The sequence below is a fragment of the Melozone crissalis genome, unplaced genomic scaffold (assembly GCF_028551555.1).
Source record: "Melozone crissalis strain CALT ecotype California unplaced genomic scaffold, PUWL_Pcris_2 ptg000068l_1, whole genome shotgun sequence".
Taxonomy (NCBI): domain Eukaryota; kingdom Metazoa; phylum Chordata; class Aves; order Passeriformes; family Passerellidae; genus Melozone; species Melozone crissalis.
In genome coordinates, this window is record NW_026535846.1 from 4,797,234 (window position 1) to 4,819,822 (window position 22,589).

Here is a 22,589-nt window from a genome sequence, read left to right on the forward strand (position 1 = left end):
AGGAACAGCCCCAGAGCAGCAGGGAGAGCTGCAGTGAGCCTGGGGGGCACAGCTGCTTCCCTTCCTAGTGCTGCCCTCCTGCTCTCTGACTGGGACCCTCAATTTCCTGTTCAGAAGGCAGCATCCAGTCTGCCTTGCACTGGGTCTGCTCCAGAGAGGTATTCAGCATTCCCTTAACTCTGCTGGGATTCCTGTGGTCATCAGCAGGAGTGGAGAGTGGTCAGCAGTTCACAGCAGGCTGTTGGGGGCCTGCAGGGTTCATCAGAGTCCAGCCAGTGCCAGTGGTTCGCTGTCCTCCTCCCTTCTGCATGGCAAAGGCATTTTGGGGGTGTGGAGGTGCTGCCTGGAGCCCCTGTGGGTTCTGAGGAGGTCTGGCCCTTCCTGACACCACTGACTCCATGTGCCAGGGCCTTGTGCTGTGTGTGCCCAGCCAGCTCTGGGGTGCCAGGGCACAGGGGCAGCCGCTCTGGTGACCCCTGGGCACAGGGCTCAGACCCCACTGCAGTTCTCCCTCTGTGTCTGTTCCCAGCATCAATCTGCAGCTGCTGCTTTCCAGCCTGGGCTGGGAGGGGAGATGAGGCTCCAGCTGGGCTCTCCCATCCTGATCACATTTCCCTTTATTCAGAAGGAGTGTGCAAGTCTGGGATTCAGAGGAATTTTAGCTCCATTTTGGGACCACACATCCCATATATAAAATAAATGTGAGTGGTGTGTAGTGTGTTCTGTCTTGACCCCCCTGACAGATCTCCTGACAGAGTCAGGATCAGCTGTGCTTCAGGGCTGGGCCCCTCAGGGAGGCACCATTTACCTCGAGGTTTGGGAACCTGGGGCCAGCCTTCCTTATCCCCTGCTCTAAAACTGAGGGGTGGAATATGATCCACACACCCCTGAGAGCAGCTTTGGAACCATGGGATGGCACATCTCAGTGAATCTTCTGAAAATCTGCATTTGTGGGTTTTCTTCATGTGAAGGAGATTATTAATAGGTGTGATATATCCCTCATCATGACACAGTCTATATGAAAATACTTTTAAAAAATTATTATGGTGTTTTTTATCTCTTTGTTGGCCCAAAGAGATTTTTAATAGAAATAAGGAGCTAATTCCTTATTTAAATATACTGCAGATGCTTCAGTTTGATGAAGGCATGGGAGGTATCCTGAGTGTCTTTAGAAGGCAAACACAGATTTCAGACAGGATCCCTCTCTTCTCCAGATCTCCATTGCAGTTACCTGCACATCCTCCACTCCTTCCTCACCTGGGAAGGTGTTTGCATCCCCTGGTGATTCAGATGGATCCTGTGGGTGGGGAGGTGATACAGGAGTTCTGCTGGGACAGAGTTTGATATCAAACTGTGACAATTGATACCAATCTGTGACAATTCTGCTGCTGGCACTCCCTGTGAGCTCCATTGTCCCAGACCTTTTCCCCCTGGGCTCACCCTGCAGGTCCCTGCTCACAGTTCCTGCAGTGTGGGATGAGGGGTCTCCCTGCTGGCCCATCCATGTTCCCTGGCTGAGGAAGGAACACTGTTGGTTGTGCAGGTGTTCCCAGTGTCCAGCTGCAGATAACACATTTCCAGCAAATCCCATCTGCTCTGCTCGGGCCCTGCTCTCCAGAGGCTTTGCCACCCCTTTCTCTCAGTGTCTGAAAATGTTTCACAGTTTCAGGGCTTTTTTTGTTGAACACCTGGCCAGGGCATTTCTGTGAGGGGAAATAACTCTCAGGGTGATCATTTCTGACATTATCACCTGGTTGTTGCCTGCTTTTGCCACCTACTGCAAGACTGGGAATTCCTGGATGCATTTCCATGACCAGCACACCTTCAGACAGAGACCTGGCTTGGGAAATGAGTGATTACCCAGGGCTGCACTCAGATGTGCTTGGCAGATGTTATTTCCACCACTGTGGGTGTACTGAAGTCTTTGTTCCAAGCAGGAAAGCTGCACTGAGTTTTCCAGGGAGAAGCTGACACTGTGGCAGGCACCTCTCTCTGCTGGCAAACACCTTGCAGAGCAACTTGTGTGGGATCATTTTCACAAAAATAGTTTCCAAGCTTTACAGATAAGTCTCTTTGGCTTAGATTTTGCCACTGGTCACTTCCTAACATCACCACTGAATGCCCTCCTGGTGCCAGATCATGAGGAGATTGATCAGATGAAATGGCCTTGTCAGCTGTTCCAGGGTTCCACAAACTGAGTGCTGAAACACCAGTCCTGATCCAGAGGCACTGGGAGAGCTCAGGATCCAGGTTTTCCTTGCAAAGCCAGGTAACTTTCAGCTGTTGGATCAATGTGAAACTCTCCCATGGATGTTTCCTGAGGCTGGGACACTGCTGTGGGCATGAGGACAAGGTGGTGCCTTTTCCAAGGAGCTAGTTGGAGACCCTAATTCAGAGCTGCCTGTTGGGAAGGCAGAAGGGAATAGGCTGGGCAGGAACAAGCAGTGCCTCAGTGTGCCTTGCCATATGTGCATAATCAGGACAAAAATGCCTATTTTGGGATGCTGGCCGCAATTACCAAGAAATGAAGGCAATCCTGGATGATGGTAACACTAAAAGATGTTGCCTTAAAGGCACAGGGTCCACTTTCCTTATCACCCTGAAGTTGAGAGAGTTTGACATGGAGATGCTTTAGATTTGCAAATCATGGTACTTAACATCCAGGCCTGTGACACAGAGCATTAATTGTGATCACTTTGGGGATGCTTGAGGTTCTCAGCAGATGAGGATCTTCTTTTTTCTGTTCTGGGTAATAATTTGAATTCTCCCAATGGGCTCCAGGGCACCGTGGCATGAAGCTGGGAATGACAGTGTGAAGTAGGAAGGGTTAACAGAGTTACTGCTCTAAATTCCACTTTTCTTTCACCAATAGCTGAGCAGTCCTTGATGGGGCCCCTTTAGTGTTTTCTGACAGTGCAGAAAGATCGGTGACTGCATGAAACACATTTAGTTTTCATTTGTGCTTTTTATGTGTCTCTTGTAATCAGGAGGCAATGCAAGCTCCAGCTTGTGGTTTATTGCTGTTGCTGTCTTCCCTTGAGCTGCCTGAGCAGAGCAGGTTGGATGGAAGCAAAATGAGACCAGTTTAATAGCAGCAGCCAGACAGGCAGCCAGAAATAGCGGTGCTACAGGAGATGGAGTAAATAAAATAATCCTGTCAGGCTCCATTGCAGTCCAGGTTTCCAAATGGGAAGATAAAAGAGACATTTCTGAATGCTTTCAGTGGAAGAAGGTTTAGCTCCCATGTAGCTTCTGTTGGAAACTCTGAGGTGATCTTTGCACCACAACAACGGCCCTGCTTTTATTACAGGCTAAAGAGGGCCTGTGGGAGCAGCCAAAAACCTTGTTTGCAAACACACAGCAGCCCTGGGACAGCTCTTATTACTTTAAGTGGGTTTTTGACTTCATCAGCACCTCCCAGCTCTTCTCTTTTTCTCCCAGTAACACAGATCTCCACAAAATGGCCAGGTTTTGGGGCAGGCCTGGGCCCAGCCTGCAGAGGTGGGGAAATGGGCCAGGCTGGGTTTCAGCAGCTCAGGAGAGACTCAGTGCTGGCCTGACAGGCAGAGCCTGCTGCTGGGGCTGGGGGATTCCTGGGGTGATTCCTGGGGTGTCCTGTGCAGGGCCAGGAGCTGGGCTCTGAGGATCCTTGGGGGTCCCTTCCAGCCCAGGACATTCCATGATTCCATGAGGTGGGCATGGAGACACCCAAAGAGAACAGCACAGTGGCTTGGTCACAAAGGGTGAAATGAAGTTTTCAGAGAGCAAGGTTGCCCCAGCCCTGCTGGCAGATCCCTGTGCTCTTGCCCAGCTGGTGCTGCCTGCAGGCAGGAGGTTTCTGTGGGACCACACAGCATGGAAGGGACTTTGGATGCTTCACCAGTCTCTTGGCCAGCAGACAGCCAAGGAAGGCAAGTCCAGCATTTAAAACCAAATATGAAACAGCACTGCAGCTTTCAGGCAGGGCTACTCAGGGAAGAAAACATTGCTGTGAATGGTCCCACAGCCTGGAATGTTGGGTGAGCTTTTGCAGGGCTGTGCAGGTGACGTGCCCTGAGCACTGCCAGCACTGCCACAATGTCCCACAATGTCACAGTGCCACAAGGAGCTCAATGCTGACCTGGAAGCTGCTGCCCTTCCACTGCCTAGGGGAGCAGAGAGGGAAGAGCAGGATCCAAAGGGACTGGAGGAGCCAGCAGGAGGGGTGCTAAAAGGCAAAAAGGGCTGAATTTGGAGTTCTCCACCTCTGTGTGGTTGTCTGGGCAGGGATCAGGTTCACAGAATTCTCAGCATGACTGCATTGGAAGAGACCTTAAAGATCATCTAGTCCAACTCATGCCCTAACACCTCCACTAAACCATGGCACTGAGTGCCACATCCAGTCTTTGTTTTCAGCCTCCTGTGACCGAACAGAGTGGCAGGATGTTCTGCAAAACACTCTGTGCTTCATTTACCCCTCCTGGAATGGCAGTGGGTGTAAATTTGGCCCACAGGCAAACGGAGAGCTGAAAACTTAAGCCCTGCTGCTGCTGTGGCCTTTCATCAGCCCCATGTGAAGCCCCTGGGAGCAGCAGAGCAGTGACCTGGCTACACAAGGGTTTCCCATCTCTGATATATGGTCTCCTCCAGCCAGGTCTCATAAGCTCCTGGAGATCTGTATCACACCTGAGATAGCTCAGATGGCATAAAATCAGCAGGACGGCTTCTGTGGTACTGTTGGAAACAGAAAAGTTTTAATAAAAGGCAAAATAACAAAGCTCTTTACAGAGAAAAACTGAGCCAGGCTCAAAAGGTTCTTGCTCCTGGTAGAACACCTCACAAAAGCCATTAGTTCCTTTGTTCTCTTCTTTTTCTAGAAAATTGCCCAGGCAGGGCTTTTTGGCTTTTGTCCAATTGGCTCTCCTCAAGTTTGAGGTGAAGTCCCCCAGGTCCTATGAGGTGTCTTTTTACCCAATTGAGGAGAGAAACTTCTGGGCTTTTTTCCTTTTTAAGTAGACAAAGGATAATTTGGTCACTCCATCAAGAGGGGGCACATCCCTCCACATCTCCTCCTGCCATCAGTCCTTTGGAAAGGCCCTCACTGGGCTGCTCTGCAGCCAGAGGGATTGAACAAGGGTGGAAGAAGGCACCAGAATGCCAGTGCTGCTCCACTGAATCCAGGGAGTGAGAACAGCACTGCCACAAATGCTGTGAGCCCCAGCCCTCCCCTCTGGTCTCTGCAGTTCTGCAGTTGATTGCAGCCCTGAGATACATGAACAGTCTCTGTTTCAGCTCACGCATTCAAAGAATGAGTCAAAGTTCTTCATTTCTCAGTCTCAAGGTTGTTTATTGTATCTCATCTATAAAAATTTTTCTGCTGCCCTGCCAAGGTCCATCCAGCAGGACAGTTCCAGGCACTCTGCCTGCCCCCAGGGCAGTGTTATGTCTTTATACTAAAAACCACGTGTACAATATTTCCAATTATTTCCAATACCTATCACCTATGTTAGACAGTGAGCTTCTGCTCTAAACCAATCTTTAAGTACCACCATCACAGCAGAAGATGGAGGTAGAGAAGAAGGAGAAAGGCTGGACATGCCCAAGTCCCTCCATCTTGTCCCCAAAACCCCTATTCTAAAAACCCCAAAATCTACTTTTTCACCTAGTGATAATTTTATTATTACACTACTTAAACTGCTGTGGCTTTCAGGTCTTCACACAAAGCTGGTAATTTGCTCCACGGGTCATAATCAAACCCACAGGTGTTCTGGGCTGTGTGCCAGGGTCTCTGAGCCCCCCTGGCAGGGGTCCCAGCAACTCTGGACACCCAGAGGGATGTCCTGAGTACTGACACTCTGGGATCCCACAGTGCAGCTCCATGGAGCTGCTGAGGATGAGTCCAACGTCTCCTCCCTGCTCAGGAGCCAGACAGTGCTGAATAACTGGGCAGCGATGTGCTGAAGAGTTGGGCAGGAATGTGCTGAAGAACTGGGCAGGGATGTGCTGAAGAGTTGGACAGGGATGTGCTGAAGAACTGGGCAGGGATGTGCTGAACTGAGCAGGGATGTGCTGAAAAGTTGGACAGGGATGTGTTGAAGAACTGGGCAGGGATGTGCCGACCTTCCTCCCCTGCCTTGTGCAGGACGAGTTAACAAGATCCAGCAGCTCAGCTCCCCAGGGACACTCCTGACAGGTTTGGGGTGGGAGGTGAGTGGCTGAGGGGGTTTTGGGGAGGTGGTGGTGGCATCCCCCTGTCCCTGATAGGATCCATCCTTTACCTCATTCCTGGCTGGGCTGAGCAGAACCCATTTCCCTCAGCCCAGCCCACAGGGCTTTGAGCTGTTAGAGATCCACCATCAGAGCCCTCATGAATGCTGCACCCATGGGATGGAGCTCTGGGACCAGGCCAGGTCCCCTCAGGAGCTCATTTCCTCCTTGGGTGCCCTGTGCTGCTGAAACCCCTGATGGCTTTGGGTGATGCCATTAGATGCTGTGTCCAAGGGCTCAGAGCAAAGCTCTGGCATCCAAACTCTTAGCAGAGCTTGGATTTATTTCCTGATATCAAGAATATTTAGGACAAAAACACTCCAAAGGGTTCATTGAGCTTTAGGGTATCATTTGGACTGAAGGCCCAATGTGGTGCACTGAGCTCCACCATGTGTCACTGTTACTGTCCCATCTGAGCACTCAGCCACTGTAGGGTTAAATTAAATGTACAAGTGCTACAGAAAATTATCCCCTTGGTGTTCATGGAGAGCAGGCTAGGCTGCTTTCGTCAAAGGCTCTCTGTAAGGTAAATTAGACTTTAAAAATGTAGGCTCAGAATATTTTTTTAAAAGCCAAAGAAGGTTGAAAGCCTTCATGACTAAAGCTACCCAGGACATGGCAGAGTGGCAGCGTGCCATGCTCTCATTGCCCACGGCAGCTTGGGCACAGGGCAGAGACAGAGCAGGCCAGCAGGAAAATCAGGACAAATTGCAGGAGTACACTGGAAAACTCTGCTCCTCTGCTGTGCAGTCAGTGCCCAGAGTGGTGGGAAATCACAGAGAGGGGTCTGAGACCCACCCTGAACTCAGTGCAAAAGCAACTCAGCCTCTTCCCAGCCTCTGCCTTTCCCAGAGCATGATCTGGTGTCGGGGTGCAGGTGCTGGGAGCCCTGGCTTAGTCCTTGCCTGATTCCAGCACCAACTGTTCCCTGGTCATCACCCATTCCATGGCAGCTGCTCCCAGGGCAGGGCTGGCCAGGGTGGGGCTGTGCCAGCCTCATCCTTGGCTGGCTGTTGTCCCCTGGGCACTGGGACCCTCATCTCTGCTGAGGTGATCTGCAGGAGTTGCTGCTTTTCATCCCTGCCCAGACCCCCAGCAACCCCACCCTGGGCATCCCTGGGAGCAGGGTCCAAACCCTCCTGGAGTTCTGGCAGCCTCGGGGCTGTGCCCATTCCCTGGGCAGTGCCAGCACCCTCTGGGGCAGAACTTTCCCGATCTCCAGTCTAACCCTGCCCTGGCCCAGCTCTGGCCATGCCCTGGATGGTCACTGGTCACCAGTGAGGAGATCAGAGCTGTCCCCCTGCTGCCCCTTGGGAGGATGGCAGAGACCTCACTGAGGTCTCCCCTCAATCTCCTCCAGCTGAACAAACCAAGGGCCATCAGCTGCTCCTCCAGGCCCCTCCAGAGCCTTCCCCATCCTCGTGGTCTCCTCTGGATGCTCTCAAATGGCTAAATGTCTTTTTTGTATTGTGCCCAAAACTGCCCCAGCACTGGAGGTGAGGCTAGCCTAGCCCAGGGCACAGCAGGACAATGCCCAGGACAGGGCTGTCCCTCATGGCTCCAATGCCCTCCCTGGCCCAGCACAGGGATGTCCCTCATGGCTCTGGGGCACTGCTGATGTTGTGTAAAGCTGGTGGGCATGGAAGGATGATCCCTGTTGGAAGAGCCACCGTGCTGCCTGTTCCTCCTCCTCTCTGTGTCCTTCAGGCTGGAGGGGCTGTGCTGTGCTGCCCATGGGCCTCCTCTGCTTCCCTGGGCTCTGTCAGCTCTGATCCCAAGGCATGGGGAATGCTGAGCTGTTCCCACACAGCTCTGAGCTGTTAGAGATCCACCACCAGAGCCCTCCAGTGTGTGCTTCACTGATTACTTAGAGCTCCCCATTGATCTGTACAATAAATAAATATCATTATCCCATAGCAGAGATGGGGAAGGGCTGAGGGAGGAATGTAATTTCACCTGGAGCCCCAGGAGCTGCCCTCACAGGGCCTGGCTGCATCCATGCCCTCAGAGCACATAATCCCTCCTCGAGTCATTGTGAGACTCCTTTGGCACTGGAATATGCAAGGTTTGATAAACAGGAGCACCAATAACCCACATATGCAGTGAGGAGCTTGTAATGGATGATTCTGTGGCTGGCATCTCCTGTCCTGTCAGCTCCTGAGAGGATCTGATGACTCAGGCTGGAAATGGCTCTTTCCCTATTTGTGCTTCACAGATGATTTGTTCTATGCATGAGAAGTGGAGTGTGACCCAGCACAGGGTAAACCACAGCTCCTGAGAGAAGGCACCATCCTAAATCCAAACCCGTGCCTGAGGCCTCCCCATGCACCCCTGTACACCCCACACATGAGGTAATGGGGGAATGTGGAACTCCTGGAATGCTGCACACATGGGATGGAGCTCTGACACCAGGTCAGGTCCTCTCAGGGGCTCATTTCCTCCTTGGGAGCCCTGTGCTGCTGGAGAGATCATCCCTCCATCCCCAGCAGCTTTACACAGCATCAGCAGTGCCCTGGAGCCATGAGGGACATCCCTGTGCTGGGCCACGGAGGGCATTGGAGCCATGAAGGACAGCCCTGTGCTGGGCCAGAGGGAACATTGGAGCCATGAGGGACATCCCTGTGCTGGGCCAGAGGGAACATTGGAGCCATGAGGGACAGCCCTGTGCTGGGCCACGGAGGGCATTGGAGCCATGAAGGACAGCCCTGTGCTGGGCCAGAGGGAACATTGGAGCCATGAGGGACAGCCCTGTGCTGGGTCAGGGAGGGCATTGGAGCCATGAGGGACAGCCCTGTGCTGGGCCAGAGGGAACATTGGAGCCATGAGGGACAGCCCTGTGCTGGGTCAGGGAGGGCACTGGAGCCATGAGGGACAGCCCTGTGCTGGGCCAGGGAGGGCACTGGAGCCATGAGGGACAGCCCTGTGCTGGGCCAGAGGGAACATTGGAGCCATGAGGGACAGCCCTGTCCTGGGCCAGGGAGGGCACTGGAACCATGAGGGACATCCCTGTGCTGGGCCATTGTCCTGCTGTGCCCTGGGCTGGGGGGGCCTCACCTCCAGTGCTGGGGCAGTTTTGGGTACAACAATAGAAAAAAGACATTTAGCCATTTGAGAACATCCAGAGGAGGCCACAAGGATGGGGAAGGCTCTGGAGGGCTCCTTTCCTCCTTGGGTGCCCTGTGCTGCTGAAACCCTGAATGGCTTTTGGTGATGCCATTTTGCAGATTGCCCTCCTTGTCATTATTGTTCTTTTTCCCCTGGAGTGTCCCAGGGGGGTTTGGCCTTTCCTCTCCCACAGGCAGTGCCAGGCACAAGGAGCTGTGCTCTGCACTAGTGGGGCAGAAAAAAATTAAGAGATGAAAACTGGAGAGCAGGAGAAGCAGTACAGCAGACAAAGAACTACTGAACTGTGATTTACAGGTGCAATCCTGTAAGGTGTCTAAATCCACTCCAAGAGGAGCATAATTGGTTGTGGGAGCCCCTCCCAGTGTCCAGATTTTCCAATAAAGCTCAGCCTTGCTTTCCTCATGATGGCCACAAAGATTTCTTTCCTTCCAAGCACAGTTACATGAATTCACCTTCCCCCTTCCAGGAGGGGACAGTGGTGGGGTGGGGACAGAGGGGGTGGCCCAGGCAGGTCCCAAGGAAGGGCCAGCCCCAGGCATGGCCACAAAGCCCAGCACCCGAGAGCAGAGCTGTGGGGGGCTTATGTAACGTGTCAGAACTTTGCTTTGTGCTCCTGTCAAACCACTTTTTTTGGCTTCATCTTCTCCCTGTGAATCCTCAGTACAGATTACGTGAACAGACTGCAGAGCATTATTCAGAAGAGCTTAATTAACCTCAGCGAGGGGAAGAAAAGGAAATCGTAGAAGCTGTAGGGTAAAAAAATATCATATTTAGACAAATAAGTGCAAATGACCCAGATGCATCAATTTCCTTCAGAGGCAGGCAGGCAGGCTGGGTGCTCTGCAGAGGCTGCAGGTCTGTGCCACTGCTGCTCTGCTGCTGGCCCCACTCTGCCCCAGGTCCTGCTCATCCCACTGCTCCCAGCCCTGCCCCATCTGGCAGCTCCTCTCACTCCATCCAGCTGCAGGAGCCCAGGAGAGCAGCTATTCCCTATTCCCTCTGCAGGATTAAGCACACTCATCATCTCTGATGGATGTTTGTCTAATCTTCTTTTGAAAATCCCTCAGGAATGCCGTCCCAAGACTTCCCTGTTTTGTCTGTTCTAGGGTTTAACTACTCTTCTAGGTAAAAACTTCTTTTCCCCAAGTTTCTAATGCTGTTCTCCCTTGTGGTAAATTAAGCCAAGCCACAATCAAAATGGAGAATAACTGATCACCTGCCCCCCTTAAAAGAGGAGCAGCTTTCACATACTGGAATACCAACAGCACATTCCTCTTTAGTTATGGCCTTTCTACATTAAACAGCTGCATTTCTTTGGCCTTTCCCCACTGATAAGGTTTTGAGAGGGTTTTGGGGAGTTTCTGTATTTTCTTGGTCTTGCCTGGTTTATCTACAAGAAATAATCTTGTGTGACATTCAGAACTGGCCAGTGCAGAGCAGCCCATGGTCACCCTGGCTGAGCCATGGGTAGGATAATACACAGGACCAAAGGAACAAAGCCAGCCTATAAACAAAGCTATATCCTAGAGATTAATAATTTCTTCATTTTTCTCCTTCTAATTATCTTGTTTCTCCCTGGATAACTGTTGGAATCCTGGATGCTGAGAATTTTAAACTTTCTGGGCTGACAGCACAAAAAATCTAAAATTTTCAGCATCCAGGATTCCAACAGTTCCAATTTATCCAGGGATAAATGAGAGAATAAAAATGAGAGAAATGAAGAAATTATTAATCTATAGGGTTAGAGATTTGATCACAGGTTTGTTCACAGGCTGGCTCTGTTCCTTTGGTCCTGTCTATTATCCTGCCCAAGCAGTGCACAGAGCCTGGGATTTTCAGAGCTTGTGATTGTTGATTCTTGAATACTTTATGAGCAGATCTCTCCACAATCATGAAGATTGCCTGGAGAGGTGCACTGGATCCATCCTCACTGGAGTGTGGTCTGTTGGGGCTGGTTGTGGAGTTCTCAGCAGCAGTGGGAAGGGGAGCAGCTGCTGTGCAGTGATGGAAGGAGCTCATCCTTGCTGCTGAGAGCTTTGCCATCAGGTGTTTGTGAGGAGGTGGTGCAGATAAATGTTCTCTATGGGAACAAGACCCAGCCTCCATTAGACACCATGTGTGGCATTGACTGATTGATCAGCTCCGTGTGCCTCTCGCAGCCTTTCCACAGCACCGAGGGAAAGAAACAATTGCCTAAGTTACAACAAGACTGAAAACATTTTCTGTTGCCTATTCAGCCTGAAATACCTTTTTCTTATGTTTTGGACTATCACTATTTCAGGCTACACCAGAGGAAGGTTTTTGTACAAGATATTTGTTAATGGAATTCCTCCCCTGCTGCCCAGAGCATTCCAGAGGAAGGAGTCAGGATTTAAAGCCTGTGAGCTTCTGGCCAGTCTTGTGATAGTTAATACTGTCTGGCAGATTCATGAGCAAGTTTGCTAAATCATTATGATGTGGAGTTTATTTTCCAAGATTAATTTGTATAAAATAGTACCTACTGCTTATCTTGAAAAAGCCTCACTGCTAAATATTATTTCAATAAATAAATGTTGTATATTGCCTTCATTTTTCCTCTCAAATGAATCCTTTGACATAGCATTTATCTTTAGGGCACTCTGAAAAATCCAAAGCTGTTTAGGTTAAATTGATTTAATATACCTAAATATTAAGATACTTTTGAGAGTGGTTAGAGGAAGTAAATCTTAATTGTTTTGCTGAATTTGGTTTTAAATAAATTGAATCACCTTGTGTGGCCATGACTAGAGAATTAACATTCTGTTTTCTGATGATCATCTTCTGTTATCTGAGATAACAGGGACAGAGCTGTGGGGCCAATGGGGAATTTACTTTTCCCTTCCCAATGCAGAGAAATGAGCTGTTGCTGAAAAACAGGGAATAACTGACTGAGAAAGGAGGTGAGTGTGAACAGTTTGGTTGAAAAGGTTACAATTACCAAGGAGAGAAAAAGAAAAAAACTAAGCTGGATCAAGAGGTTAAATGTGGGGTGGGATGAGACCAGAGGTAGGTTGGGAGTGCTTTGAGCTGGGAATCAGGGTGGGTTCTCACCAGTGAACTGTGTGTGAATGGGAGATGGGCCCCAAGGAGAAGGAGGATCTCAAAGTGTTTTACAGTCCCAAATGGGAGTGGGAATGTGTGTGAAAAACATATCTGGACTGGGCATCCTGTGCTGCCAGAGCAGTGATGGCTCCAGGTGTGTGCACAGCCTGCTGGGCCCTGCCAGGCCTGGGCCTCACATTTCTCACCTGTGGAGCAGAACCTCCCATGGGGAAATGCTGGAACATGGCACCTACTCAGAGGCATTTCTTTGTGCCTACAAACTGAATTTTGCAGCTCAGGGATTGTGTTTTGTTCCTCTCTGCCTATGGTCTGCCCTCTTTGGCCAAAAAGAGGCATGTTCACAGAGGTGAGGCTGGAAGGACCTGACCAGGTTTTACCATCCCTTCTTTCTTTTCCAGGAACTGAAGGATCTGACCAGGTTTCACCATCCCTTCTTTCTCTCCCTCAGCTCTCCCAGGAACTGAAGGACCTGACCAGGTTTCACCATCATTTCTTTCTCTCCCTCAGCTTTTCCAGGAATTGCAGGACCTGACCAGGTTTCACATCACTTCTTTCTCTCCCTCAGCTCTCCCAGGAATTCCCTGCTGAGCCCAGGCTCTCCATGATTTCTCACGACCATCCTTGTCTCCTTTTCCCCGTGCAGGATCTGATCCGAAGGGATATCCTGTATTACAAAGGGCGCATAGACATGGATAAATATGAAGTGGTGGATATAGAAGATGGGAGAGATGATGACTTCAATGTCAGCATGAAGAATGCCTTCAAACTGCATAACAAGGAGACTGAGGAAATGCACTTATTCTTTGCCAAGAAACTGGAGGAGAAGTTACGATGGCTTAGAGCTTTCAGAGAAGAAAGGAAGATGGTAAAAGAAGATGAAAAGATAGGTGAGGAGTGTGGAAATGAATCTGGAAGGAGGTTGTTGGTAGTGTTTCATTTAGCCTCAATGTGTGGAGGAGCCCATGTTTTCATTGTGGTAGAATTACAGTTTAACCTTGTTGAAATGTCCTTGGTTGCTCTCCTAGTCATAAATAGGTCTCTTTCCAGCTCAGTTACTGTTCTTTTTGGCCCTCAGTAAACAAATTCTCCCCATAGCTCAAGCCTGGAGCTCCATGGGTGTGTGAGAGAGGGAAGTCTTTGGCCATCCACCTCAGGGTCTCCTGGCTGCATCCCCCTGCTCTGGTTAGGGATGTTTCATGCAGAGGGAGACAGCAAAGTCAGTGGCAGCCCTTCCCTTGTACCAGCCCCTAAACTGACTGTGACCAGTGTCAGTCCAGGCTCAGTTTGTTGCTCACCTCTAAAGCACTGGGCATATTTATGACACCATATAAATAAAAATGGCTCTAATCTTACTTTTCATCCAGCCCCTGCACAAGTGAGATTAGAAGGAGGCCAAGGGAGAGTAGAACACCCAGAGCATTCCGTGTTTGCAAACAGTGCAGAGCATCCAGGAGTTGCTTTTCAGTAGAACACCCAGAGCATTCCCTGTTTGCAAAGAGAGCAGAGCATCCCCCTCCCCAAAAGGAAGTGAGGCTTTGTGAGCAACCTTCTGAATTGTGTTTGCCGTGTTCCCTTTTGCAGGCTTTGAAATTTCTGAGAATCAAAAGCGGCAAGCGGCAATGACAGTAAAGAAAGTCAGTAAGCAAAAAGGTAACCGGCAACACGCTCTGTGCCTGGTGATGTGAGGGTGGAGCGGGCTGGGCTGAATCCTGCTGGGCTGGGATCCAGCATCCCCTCAACTTCCCCTCCCTTCTCTTTTTATATCAAATACCGTTTGTGCTTTGTATCCTTCCTTAATGTATCTGTGGGCCAAATTAATCTCTGGTCGAAGGTGGTTGAAAGCCAGTGGAACTGCACCAGAGATGAATTTGATCTCGTGTCTCCAGTCTGATGTCCAGAAGCTGTCCCTGGGGGCAGAAATCTATCTCAGTTGTTTATCTCAGGCTGAAATGGGAGTGAGTGCGGAGGTGTGTAGAGATTCTGCTAATTCCCAAAGTCTCCCATTAGCAAAAAAGAAAAAAAAAAAGAAAAAAAATTGCTAAAATGCTGGAACTGGGGAGGGAGTACCCCTTTCCTGCTGCTGGAAAGGAAAGGGACACTCTTGTTTCCTGGGGCTGCCTGTAACTTTTTTAAGACAGCACAGTAGCATCAACTCTAGGAAATAAAGGATTTTAGTAAAGACACTGTACCTCTGGAATGTCAGATTCATTTCCCCAGCCAGGCAGGCTGCCGCCAGCTGAGCAGTGCCCTGCCTGGTGTTAGGCAGAGCCTCAGCTGGCCAAAGCCAGCTTAATTCTCTCTTGCAATAACTCTTGCAGCTACAGGTTTTGAAATACTCAACACAGAGGGAAGGTCAGAGAGCTCGTTCCTCAAGTTCTCCAAAGCTTCACACAGTCTTGGATGTATTGATTTGTTACCAAAGTACCCTAGCACAAGTAGGCCTACAAGTGGGTTTAGAGAGAGCTCCTCAAGGCTTGGCTCAGGTCAGGTGCAGGCAGGTTGGTCCCTGCTCTGTGCAGATGTTTTGGGGGGTTTGCAGAAGCTGAAGGAGCTCTTTGCTTTCTGCCTCACCTGTGTGTTGTCTACTGGCTTTGCTGGTCCAGGAGTGGTTTGCCAGGCCAGCTGTGAACTCCTTGGTTTGCTGTGTCTCTCCATTGTCATCAGTCTTCTCCTCTCTACTAACTTCTTCTGTTGTCTCCTGAGATGTTCTCAAAAAACTCTCCTGGCCAGATGTTCTAAGCTCAGAGTGTGCACACCCAGAGCAGGCCCAGGTGCCTCACAGTGTCCCCTGTCACAGCCCCTCAGCACCTGCATGTCTGTCCCTCAGCACGGGAGCATCCACAGGGCTCGTGGAGCTGCACCATGAGAGAGCCTGACTTGCATGACTGCCATGACAAAACCAGGTTCAATTATTGCTGCTGTTCAGTTCATTATATTATTAATTAATAGAGGTATTAATTAATAATTGTACTGTTCAGCCAGTAAGTGACACAGTGGAGAGGTGCCTGAGCATGCCTGCCAGTATTCCCACGTAAATTACTGGACTTGCATCCTGACAAATACAATCTGCCTGACAGGACTGGTGTCTTACACAGCAATTGCTCTCTGTCTGCTCTCTTTGTCTTTCTCTCTCTTTCTCTCTGAGATGAAAAAGGAGGGGTTGTTATCTTGGGCTTCTCGGACTATGAAATTCATTAGCTCCTAAAACAGCAGTCAGCATTTCTGTAGTGAAGAACGAGCCGAGGCTTGTGGCACTGGCAGTTCTTTTTATGGGATTAAGTCCTTGAGCCAGACAGAAGTTCAGTCACACCCCAGCCCTGAGTTAAGCACAGCCTGGTTTGTTTTAGGATGTGAAATCTGAAAAACAATAAATAGGGTAATTAAAATGGTAGCTCTGTAAGCTTTGCCCTACACTGTGGTGGTCATAGCCCAGTCTCAGGTTGATTGAATTAGATATTGACACTGAGAATTCTTAATTTTGTTACTCTGTGGTTTGTCCTGTGCCCAAGACCCAACAAAAGGCACGAGGCTGCCAGAGCAGGGAGCTGCTGGCACTGCTCAGAAGAGGGAGGTAGGAGGGAACCCCTGAGAGGTGACTTTTGGTGACTGATTTTTTAAATCTTGCCCTATGCATTTTACAGATATTGACAGTGTTTTATTGTGCCAAGACCTTGGCAGCACTTGGGGCTGCAGGTGTGCCTGTGCCAGGGGCTGCTGCTGCTGCCTCCGCCCTCCTGCAGGGCCTTGGGAAGGGTCTTGGAGCTGCTTTTGGAGCATCAGATATACCTGAAAAGCAGGGAAGCCCTTCAGAAGGAGGAATAGGTCACTGAATTCAGTAGATGTATTTATTTATTTAAATGCAGGATGGTCTCAGTGGCTGCAGCAGGGCTTGACAGCTCAAGGTGCTGCCAGCCCAGCTCCTGTGTCACAGGATGACTATTACAGACTTGTTCCTAGATTATCTCACTTGTTCCCTGCACCTCTTAAATGGGAAACCATGGTAATTCCCCTGTCACAGAACACTTAAGGAAGAGAGAAAAGCCGTGAAGGAGGTGAAATGGAAAATGCAATCAACTTTGTTAGAGGTGAAGCAGAAAAACATTTTTCAAATAGTATAAACTGCTGCTTATTTCATGCACTGTTGTACCACACCTCCCAGAAGTATTGCTCTGGAGATGGCTGGCATGTGTTTGAGAAGGAGGCATTTAAACCTCTGCTGGCTGCAGCAGGAGAGGGGGAGAGCAGCTGAGAACTTCAGAAGAAACCTTAAAACTCTGCTTTTTAAACTACCAGAACCTTTATCCAGGTAATTAAGTGAGAACACTCTCTGAGCATTTTCAGAAGTGTTTGATGCCCAGCTGAGGGTGCTGTGGGGGCAGCAGCCCCCTCGTGGCTCCCAGGTGTGCCCAGCAATGTGTGCAGGGCCAGGCTCCCTGCCAGACCCACTTAATGGTGGGCAGCATCCCAGGATTTGCACTCCTTGTTGGATTGGGCAGGACATAACAATCAATATTAGACCAGGTGCCTTAAGACAGCATTAAACCAAGTTTTGGCCTTCTTGAAGTCCATTAGACACCCAGGGGATGGGTGGTGCTGGCTCTGCACCTCAGTGACAGGGAAAAGGGCTGGTGGCTGCTGTTTGCCTTTTGCATTGATTGTTCAGGGTTTTGCCTCTTGGTTCTGCCCTTCAGTGGCAGTGTGCGAGCTGGGAACAGAATTTAGTCTGGTGTCTCCTAGAAATAGTGAAGTAACGGGAGAAACTGATTTGTTTTATCTTAGAAAACAACCAAAGTCCCTCCCTGCAGCCCTTGGCAGGTCCTGTGCAGAGCCTGGCTCCCTCTGAGGGACAAGGCAGCACAAGGGTGCCCCTGGCCTATCTGCCAGCACCGTGCTTGTCACTGTCTGGAGAATGGATCCCTTGTGGATCTCCAGTCCTTTCCTAATGCAGACAAAGGTTAATCCAGGGTCATTTTTCCATTTCTGAGCATTTGAAGCTCGTGGAGTGCCTCTCTCCATGAGGGGCCTCTGTTCCCTGGCCACTTGTGATCCTCCCTCCAAGGGTTGGCGTTTGCAGCCTGCAGGAACACTCAGTTCCCTCTCTAATCCTCACCTCTGTCCACATCTGGCCCCTTTCCGGCCAGCCTGTCCACAGAAGAGATAATGGTTCATATTCCTAGCAGCCTCCAGCCAGTGATGTCAGGGAATTAGAGATCCTTCCAGGAAGGAGACTCCATTCTTAGAGCACCATTGCCCACCCCTGGAAAAGGAAATGTCAGCTGAGATTTAAATAAGTGACCTTAATGTGAGCTGGGGGTGTTTCCCACCTCAGGAGAGCTCTTGAGCCCCACCTACACCCAGCTCCTCTCCCTTCCCCCAGGAGATGCCTTCAGCCCTGACAGGTCTGTGGGATGAGGGAAGCAGAGATTCAGTCAGCATCACCTGAGATGCTGCCCCTAAACCTGCCCATGAACACTCAGCCCTGCAGACCCAGCAGGGGTTAAATCCTCAGCCAGCATGAACTGCCTTGGCCTGTCACCAAACACCTCTGAATCACTGGATTTTCCTGTTAATTTATTCCTTTCTGATCACTAGAGCTCACAGCCAACTCTGTCATAAAAACCCTGACCCAGACATGCAACAGCTTCTCTGACTTCCCACATTTCTGCACTTCTGCTCCCCCAGCAGGGCAGACCAGGCTCCCTCCCGTGTTCCTCTCAGCTGTTTAATCCCATTTTATTGCATCTCCCTTGCTGAGGAGATTGACGTGGCCCTGCCTGGCTTCCCCATCGATTCACACGTGTAGGCACAGCCTCGGGGGATTGCAGGAGCCTGAGCAACCCAGCCCAAGTGCTTGAAAACAAAGAGGGACATTTGCATTTTCCGGATAATCAGGGGCACTTCCCTATTTTCGCAGCACAGGAGGTGAAGGAATGGAGCTGGTCGTGTTGTCAGTGGTATTTCCCCACAGATTCACGGCAATCTCAGAGTTTACCCTATTTCTTGTAAGATCCAGACCCTACCAGTGGGTCCACGAGCATCATCCCACTGATGGCATCTGGAATCCACCTGGGATCCTCAGCCTCCCCCAGGACCCAGTCAGATCTACCAGCTGAGGCAAATCAGGAATAAATCCTTGTCTGGGGGGTCTCTGAGGATGGACATTTGCTGAGCAAATCCCCCAGGGCAGTTTTTGGTGAGATGTTAATGACCCTCATGGGAAGAGCCAAGGTGGTGACATCAATGACATGTTGAAATTCCCACTGAAATAAGTCTATGAGCATAGATCCTCCTGCACCTTGAGTTTGGTGAGGGGTTTTAGGAAGGAGCTGCTCCCCAGAAGCTGCAGCAGCATTCCAGGTGTGAACTGATCCTTTCCTGTCAGGAAGCCCAGGGAGTGAGCTGTGTGATCAGCCTGGAGGAGAGGCAGGCTGTACAAACACAGAATGGCAGGAATTGCTTTTCACCTGGCTCTGATGGATAAAGCCCCAGTATCATTTATTCCATCTTGCCTCGATTAGCTTTTCTTATCACATGAGGAATCATTATCTTAATGGCTGCTCTAATGACATCAGGCTGCAGCAACAGACTTGATAAATAGACTCCAGAAGGTCGGGTTAGCTCAGTGTGTATAGGTAGATGTTGTGGTTGTCTGGGGAACATCAGGACATGAGATGACTGTTTCCTCCTGCATTTCTCAAACTGCAGCCAGCCCTCTCCCTCCTGAGCAGAGAAGGGAGGTTCATGGTTAGCAAAGGGAGCTAAGGCATGTTCACCATCCCTGGGAATAGCAGGGCCTGGAGAGAAATCCTGACTGTGTGAAGGGCTGTGCCTGGGGCACCACTGAAATTCCTCTGGAGCTGGGCAAGTACAGCAAAGTGAGAGTTGTGTGATTGAGCAGGGAGGTGTAAAGGAGGAAATCCAGCTGGTCAGGAGTGCCTGGGGAGGCAGAGGGTTCCTGTTCCCAGCTTCATCCTCACCTTGGGGACAGCCAGCCCCAGACACATCGTCCTTTGCCAGCCCTGCACGGGGCCCAGGCAGTGCTTTGAGATCCTCTGTTGAAATGTGCTGAAGAGGGCAAAGGGCTGGACCTACCCAGCCAGTTCTGCTCTTTCCTTTAACTTAAACTCGTTGCTGTGACAGGAGTAATTAACCATAGAACAATTAGTGCTCTGGAGGTGTGTCCATGGCTTCCCCGCGTGTGGGGTACAGTATTCAGGAGGAAACTGAGTTTGTGGGGGTTTTGAGCATTTCCTGAAAGATGCAAGTTGCTGTTGAGCTCTGAGGGAGCTGGAAGGGTCCTCAGGCAGCACTGCCAGCAGGGGTGGCGATGTCACTGTCCCCTCCCCAGCCCTGGCTCATGAGCAGCAAGGGACTGCACAGCAGGGTGGGGGCAAAGCCTGGCAAACAGCTGCTGATCAAAGGATAAGCTGAAATCTCCTAGGTGGAGGATGGAGTAAGCAGCTTGTAAGGCAGTTTCCATGGCTGTTTGGAGGAGATGTGCGTGTTCTCCGTGTCTGTGTCGTGTGAGCCCGGGGAGGGGCATTGTCCTGCTGGATGATCTGTCTGCACGAGTCCCTGTGGATTGCCTGTGGGTTACCAGCATGCTTCACGTGCTGCTCAAATCGTGTTGGAACCTCAAAGAGAAGAGACACTTTGGAAAAAAACCCAAAAAAATCCCCCCCCAACCTAGAAGGGAAAAACGAGACAGTTTTAAATCTTTTTAATTGTTTCCTTCTGAGCTGAGAAATCCAAAAGGCTCCAAGTGACGTTGCCTGGTGCTATAAAAAGACATGATTTCAAGTGACAGCGCAGCATCTCTCACCAGTTTTGTCTAGCCAAATTATGAATCTGGGAATTTTCTTGTTCTCGTCGTGAGCAGCTCTCGCAGCCCCGCCCTGTGAGCGATCCCTCGGTGCAGCTGCAGCCGCGCTGCAGAATGAGGCACAAACCAGCAGAAGGAGCTCCAGCTCTGCCCGTGGGGTGCACTTGGCTGCTGTGCCTGGAAATCATTCCTTATCCATTGATTCTTCCCTTTGTGCTTTGAATCCCGCTCGCCACGCTGCCCAAAATTGCCTTGGAAAAGAGCTTTGCCCATCTCTTTCTGATGAATTGCAGCGGATTTATGGCTTTGCATATTAAAAAAATATCCCTCAAGAGACAATTTTGCACGATGGCCCCGAGTTCTGATGAGGGAACAAACCACTTCAGAGCAGAACAGAAAATACCTGCCTGCCAGACCTTTCCCAGAACTGCTCTTTCTCAGGATTGGACGATGTGCAGATTAGGTGAATCTTGCCCTCCCAGTTTCTGTTCTCCAGATCTCTGGTGTGTCCAAAAAAAAACCAGGAAAGTCATTCTTGGGGCACCTGAGGCTATGGCAAAGTGCTGTCTCACAGTTCCACAAGGAAATGCATTCTGGAATGACCAGAGCACAGTGGTTGTATTTGCATGTCCCACACCGGTGAGGGTGCATGTCCTTGAGATCCACACGTTTGATCCTTCAGGCCATTGGAGGAACAAGAGAAATGTGAAACCTTCAGCTGCTTATGCCAGGAGAACCAGCCAGGAGCTTTTGGCATTCCTCCAGCCCAGATGTTTATGCCAGTTGCCCAGATGTTGATGCCAGTTGCCCAGATCACAGGCCACACACACACACCTGTGGAAAGAGCTGCTTTCCTGAGGGAGGGGGAAGGCTGTGCATGGGTGTGTTTCATGCAAGGACAGACATCTTTCAGGAGTTTTGGGAAAGAACTGAGTGGGGTTTAGAAGTGATCTGGCCAGGGGAGTCTGCCCTTTTCCCTTTTGGAGAAGACAGACTGTGGGTTCCATTCCTTGCAGTAACTCCATCACTGTCAGTGGACATCAGCCAGACTGTCCTTTCTCTACTTCTTCAGCTTTCCAAGTGCACAGCATTTTGCTGATCCAGGAGACTTCCTAGCATTTTGTATCATCATTAAAATACATTAGTTCACCATCCTCAAACTGGTTCAGAGGCAGTAAAGAGCCCAGCCACAGGATGCCAAAGCCATGGGACCATGTCACTAAAGCAAGGTGGCTTCAAGGACTTCCAAAGCTAAAAACAATTTCTGTGTTCCCCCCAGTAGCAGCTTTAGATTCACAGCTCTGCTGTTGCAGAACATGAGTAATTTTAGTGGCACAAGGGCTGTTTACCTTTAAGGTAATTTGTGGTCAGTCTGAGAGCCAAAGCAGATTTATTTCCCAACTCTAGCTGTGTAAGGGACCTTTAACAGATCCTAACAGTCCCACAGATCCTAAAATCCCTCACCAGTCTCTGCTGGGAAAATTGGCCTCCAGGAGAAGGTTGACACTCCTGGGTGGGCTCAGGGCTGGAGTTTGTCCTCTGCAGTTGGTCTCACTGGCCACACACTGGCCAGCCTGGAGATGGGCAGCTCGGAGCGGGGCAGTGCCAGGAGATGGGATGGGAGAGGTGGGCAGAGAGGAGCTCAGTGCCCTGCCCTTGTGGGTTTCCGTCACATAGTGATTGAAATTCAAGCTGTTCCTTGGAGTTCTGTACCAAGGAGGGTGGTGCAGAATTTGTGTCACGTTTCCTGCAGCTGCCCCTGCCCAGGTGTGACCCCAGCACAGCTCTGGGGCTGCCCTTGCCTCTGCAGGTGGCAGACAGGACTTGGGGAGACAGAGTAGAGAAGTCCTTCATGAGTAACTATTCCAGCATGCAAGTACAGATGCAGAACATCTCCAGGTTGGTCTTTCCAAGTTTGAACTGCTAATTGTGATGAATTCATTAAAGGTTAATGAGTGTGAATCACAGAGCGGTTTTTTCCCACTGTGAGGAATGATCTTGGTTATTCTCTACAGTGGACAGAGAGCTGCACAAAATACAGTAAAAAGGAGAAATCAGTTAGTTGTACTTAAGAGATCTCCATCTGGTCTGAACCCTTTGAGCATTTTCACCCTCCATCGGTAAATTCCATAGCAGGGAGAAATGAATCAATTCTCTTCCCCAAAGACAGCCTTAGCTCCTACCCCAACGAGGCCCTGCCTGCCCAGCAGCACCTGGCCCAGCTGTGTGGTGGGTGAGCTCTGTGGGTGCCCTCGTGAGGCTTTCCCTGTGTGTCAGTGCCCGTCGTGTGCCGCCGTCCTGCCCGGCCAGCGCT

The 22,589-nt window shown here is 50.2% G+C and overlaps 1 protein-coding gene across 11 annotated transcripts in view; it reads left to right on the forward strand.

The window, feature by feature from the left end:
* Positions 1-22,589, forward strand: part of ARHGEF9 (Cdc42 guanine nucleotide exchange factor 9) — a 164,956-nt gene that overhangs the window by 137,882 nt on the left and 4,485 nt on the right. For all 11 annotated transcript variants that reach the window (XM_054289847.1, XM_054289837.1, XM_054289841.1 and 8 more), the window contains exons 8-9: positions 13,097-13,340; positions 14,035-14,103. In XM_054289847.1, the coding sequence (XP_054145822.1) occupies positions 13,097-13,340; positions 14,035-14,103 (313 nt within the window). The remainder of the gene's footprint in view (positions 1-13,096; positions 13,341-14,034; positions 14,104-22,589) is intronic.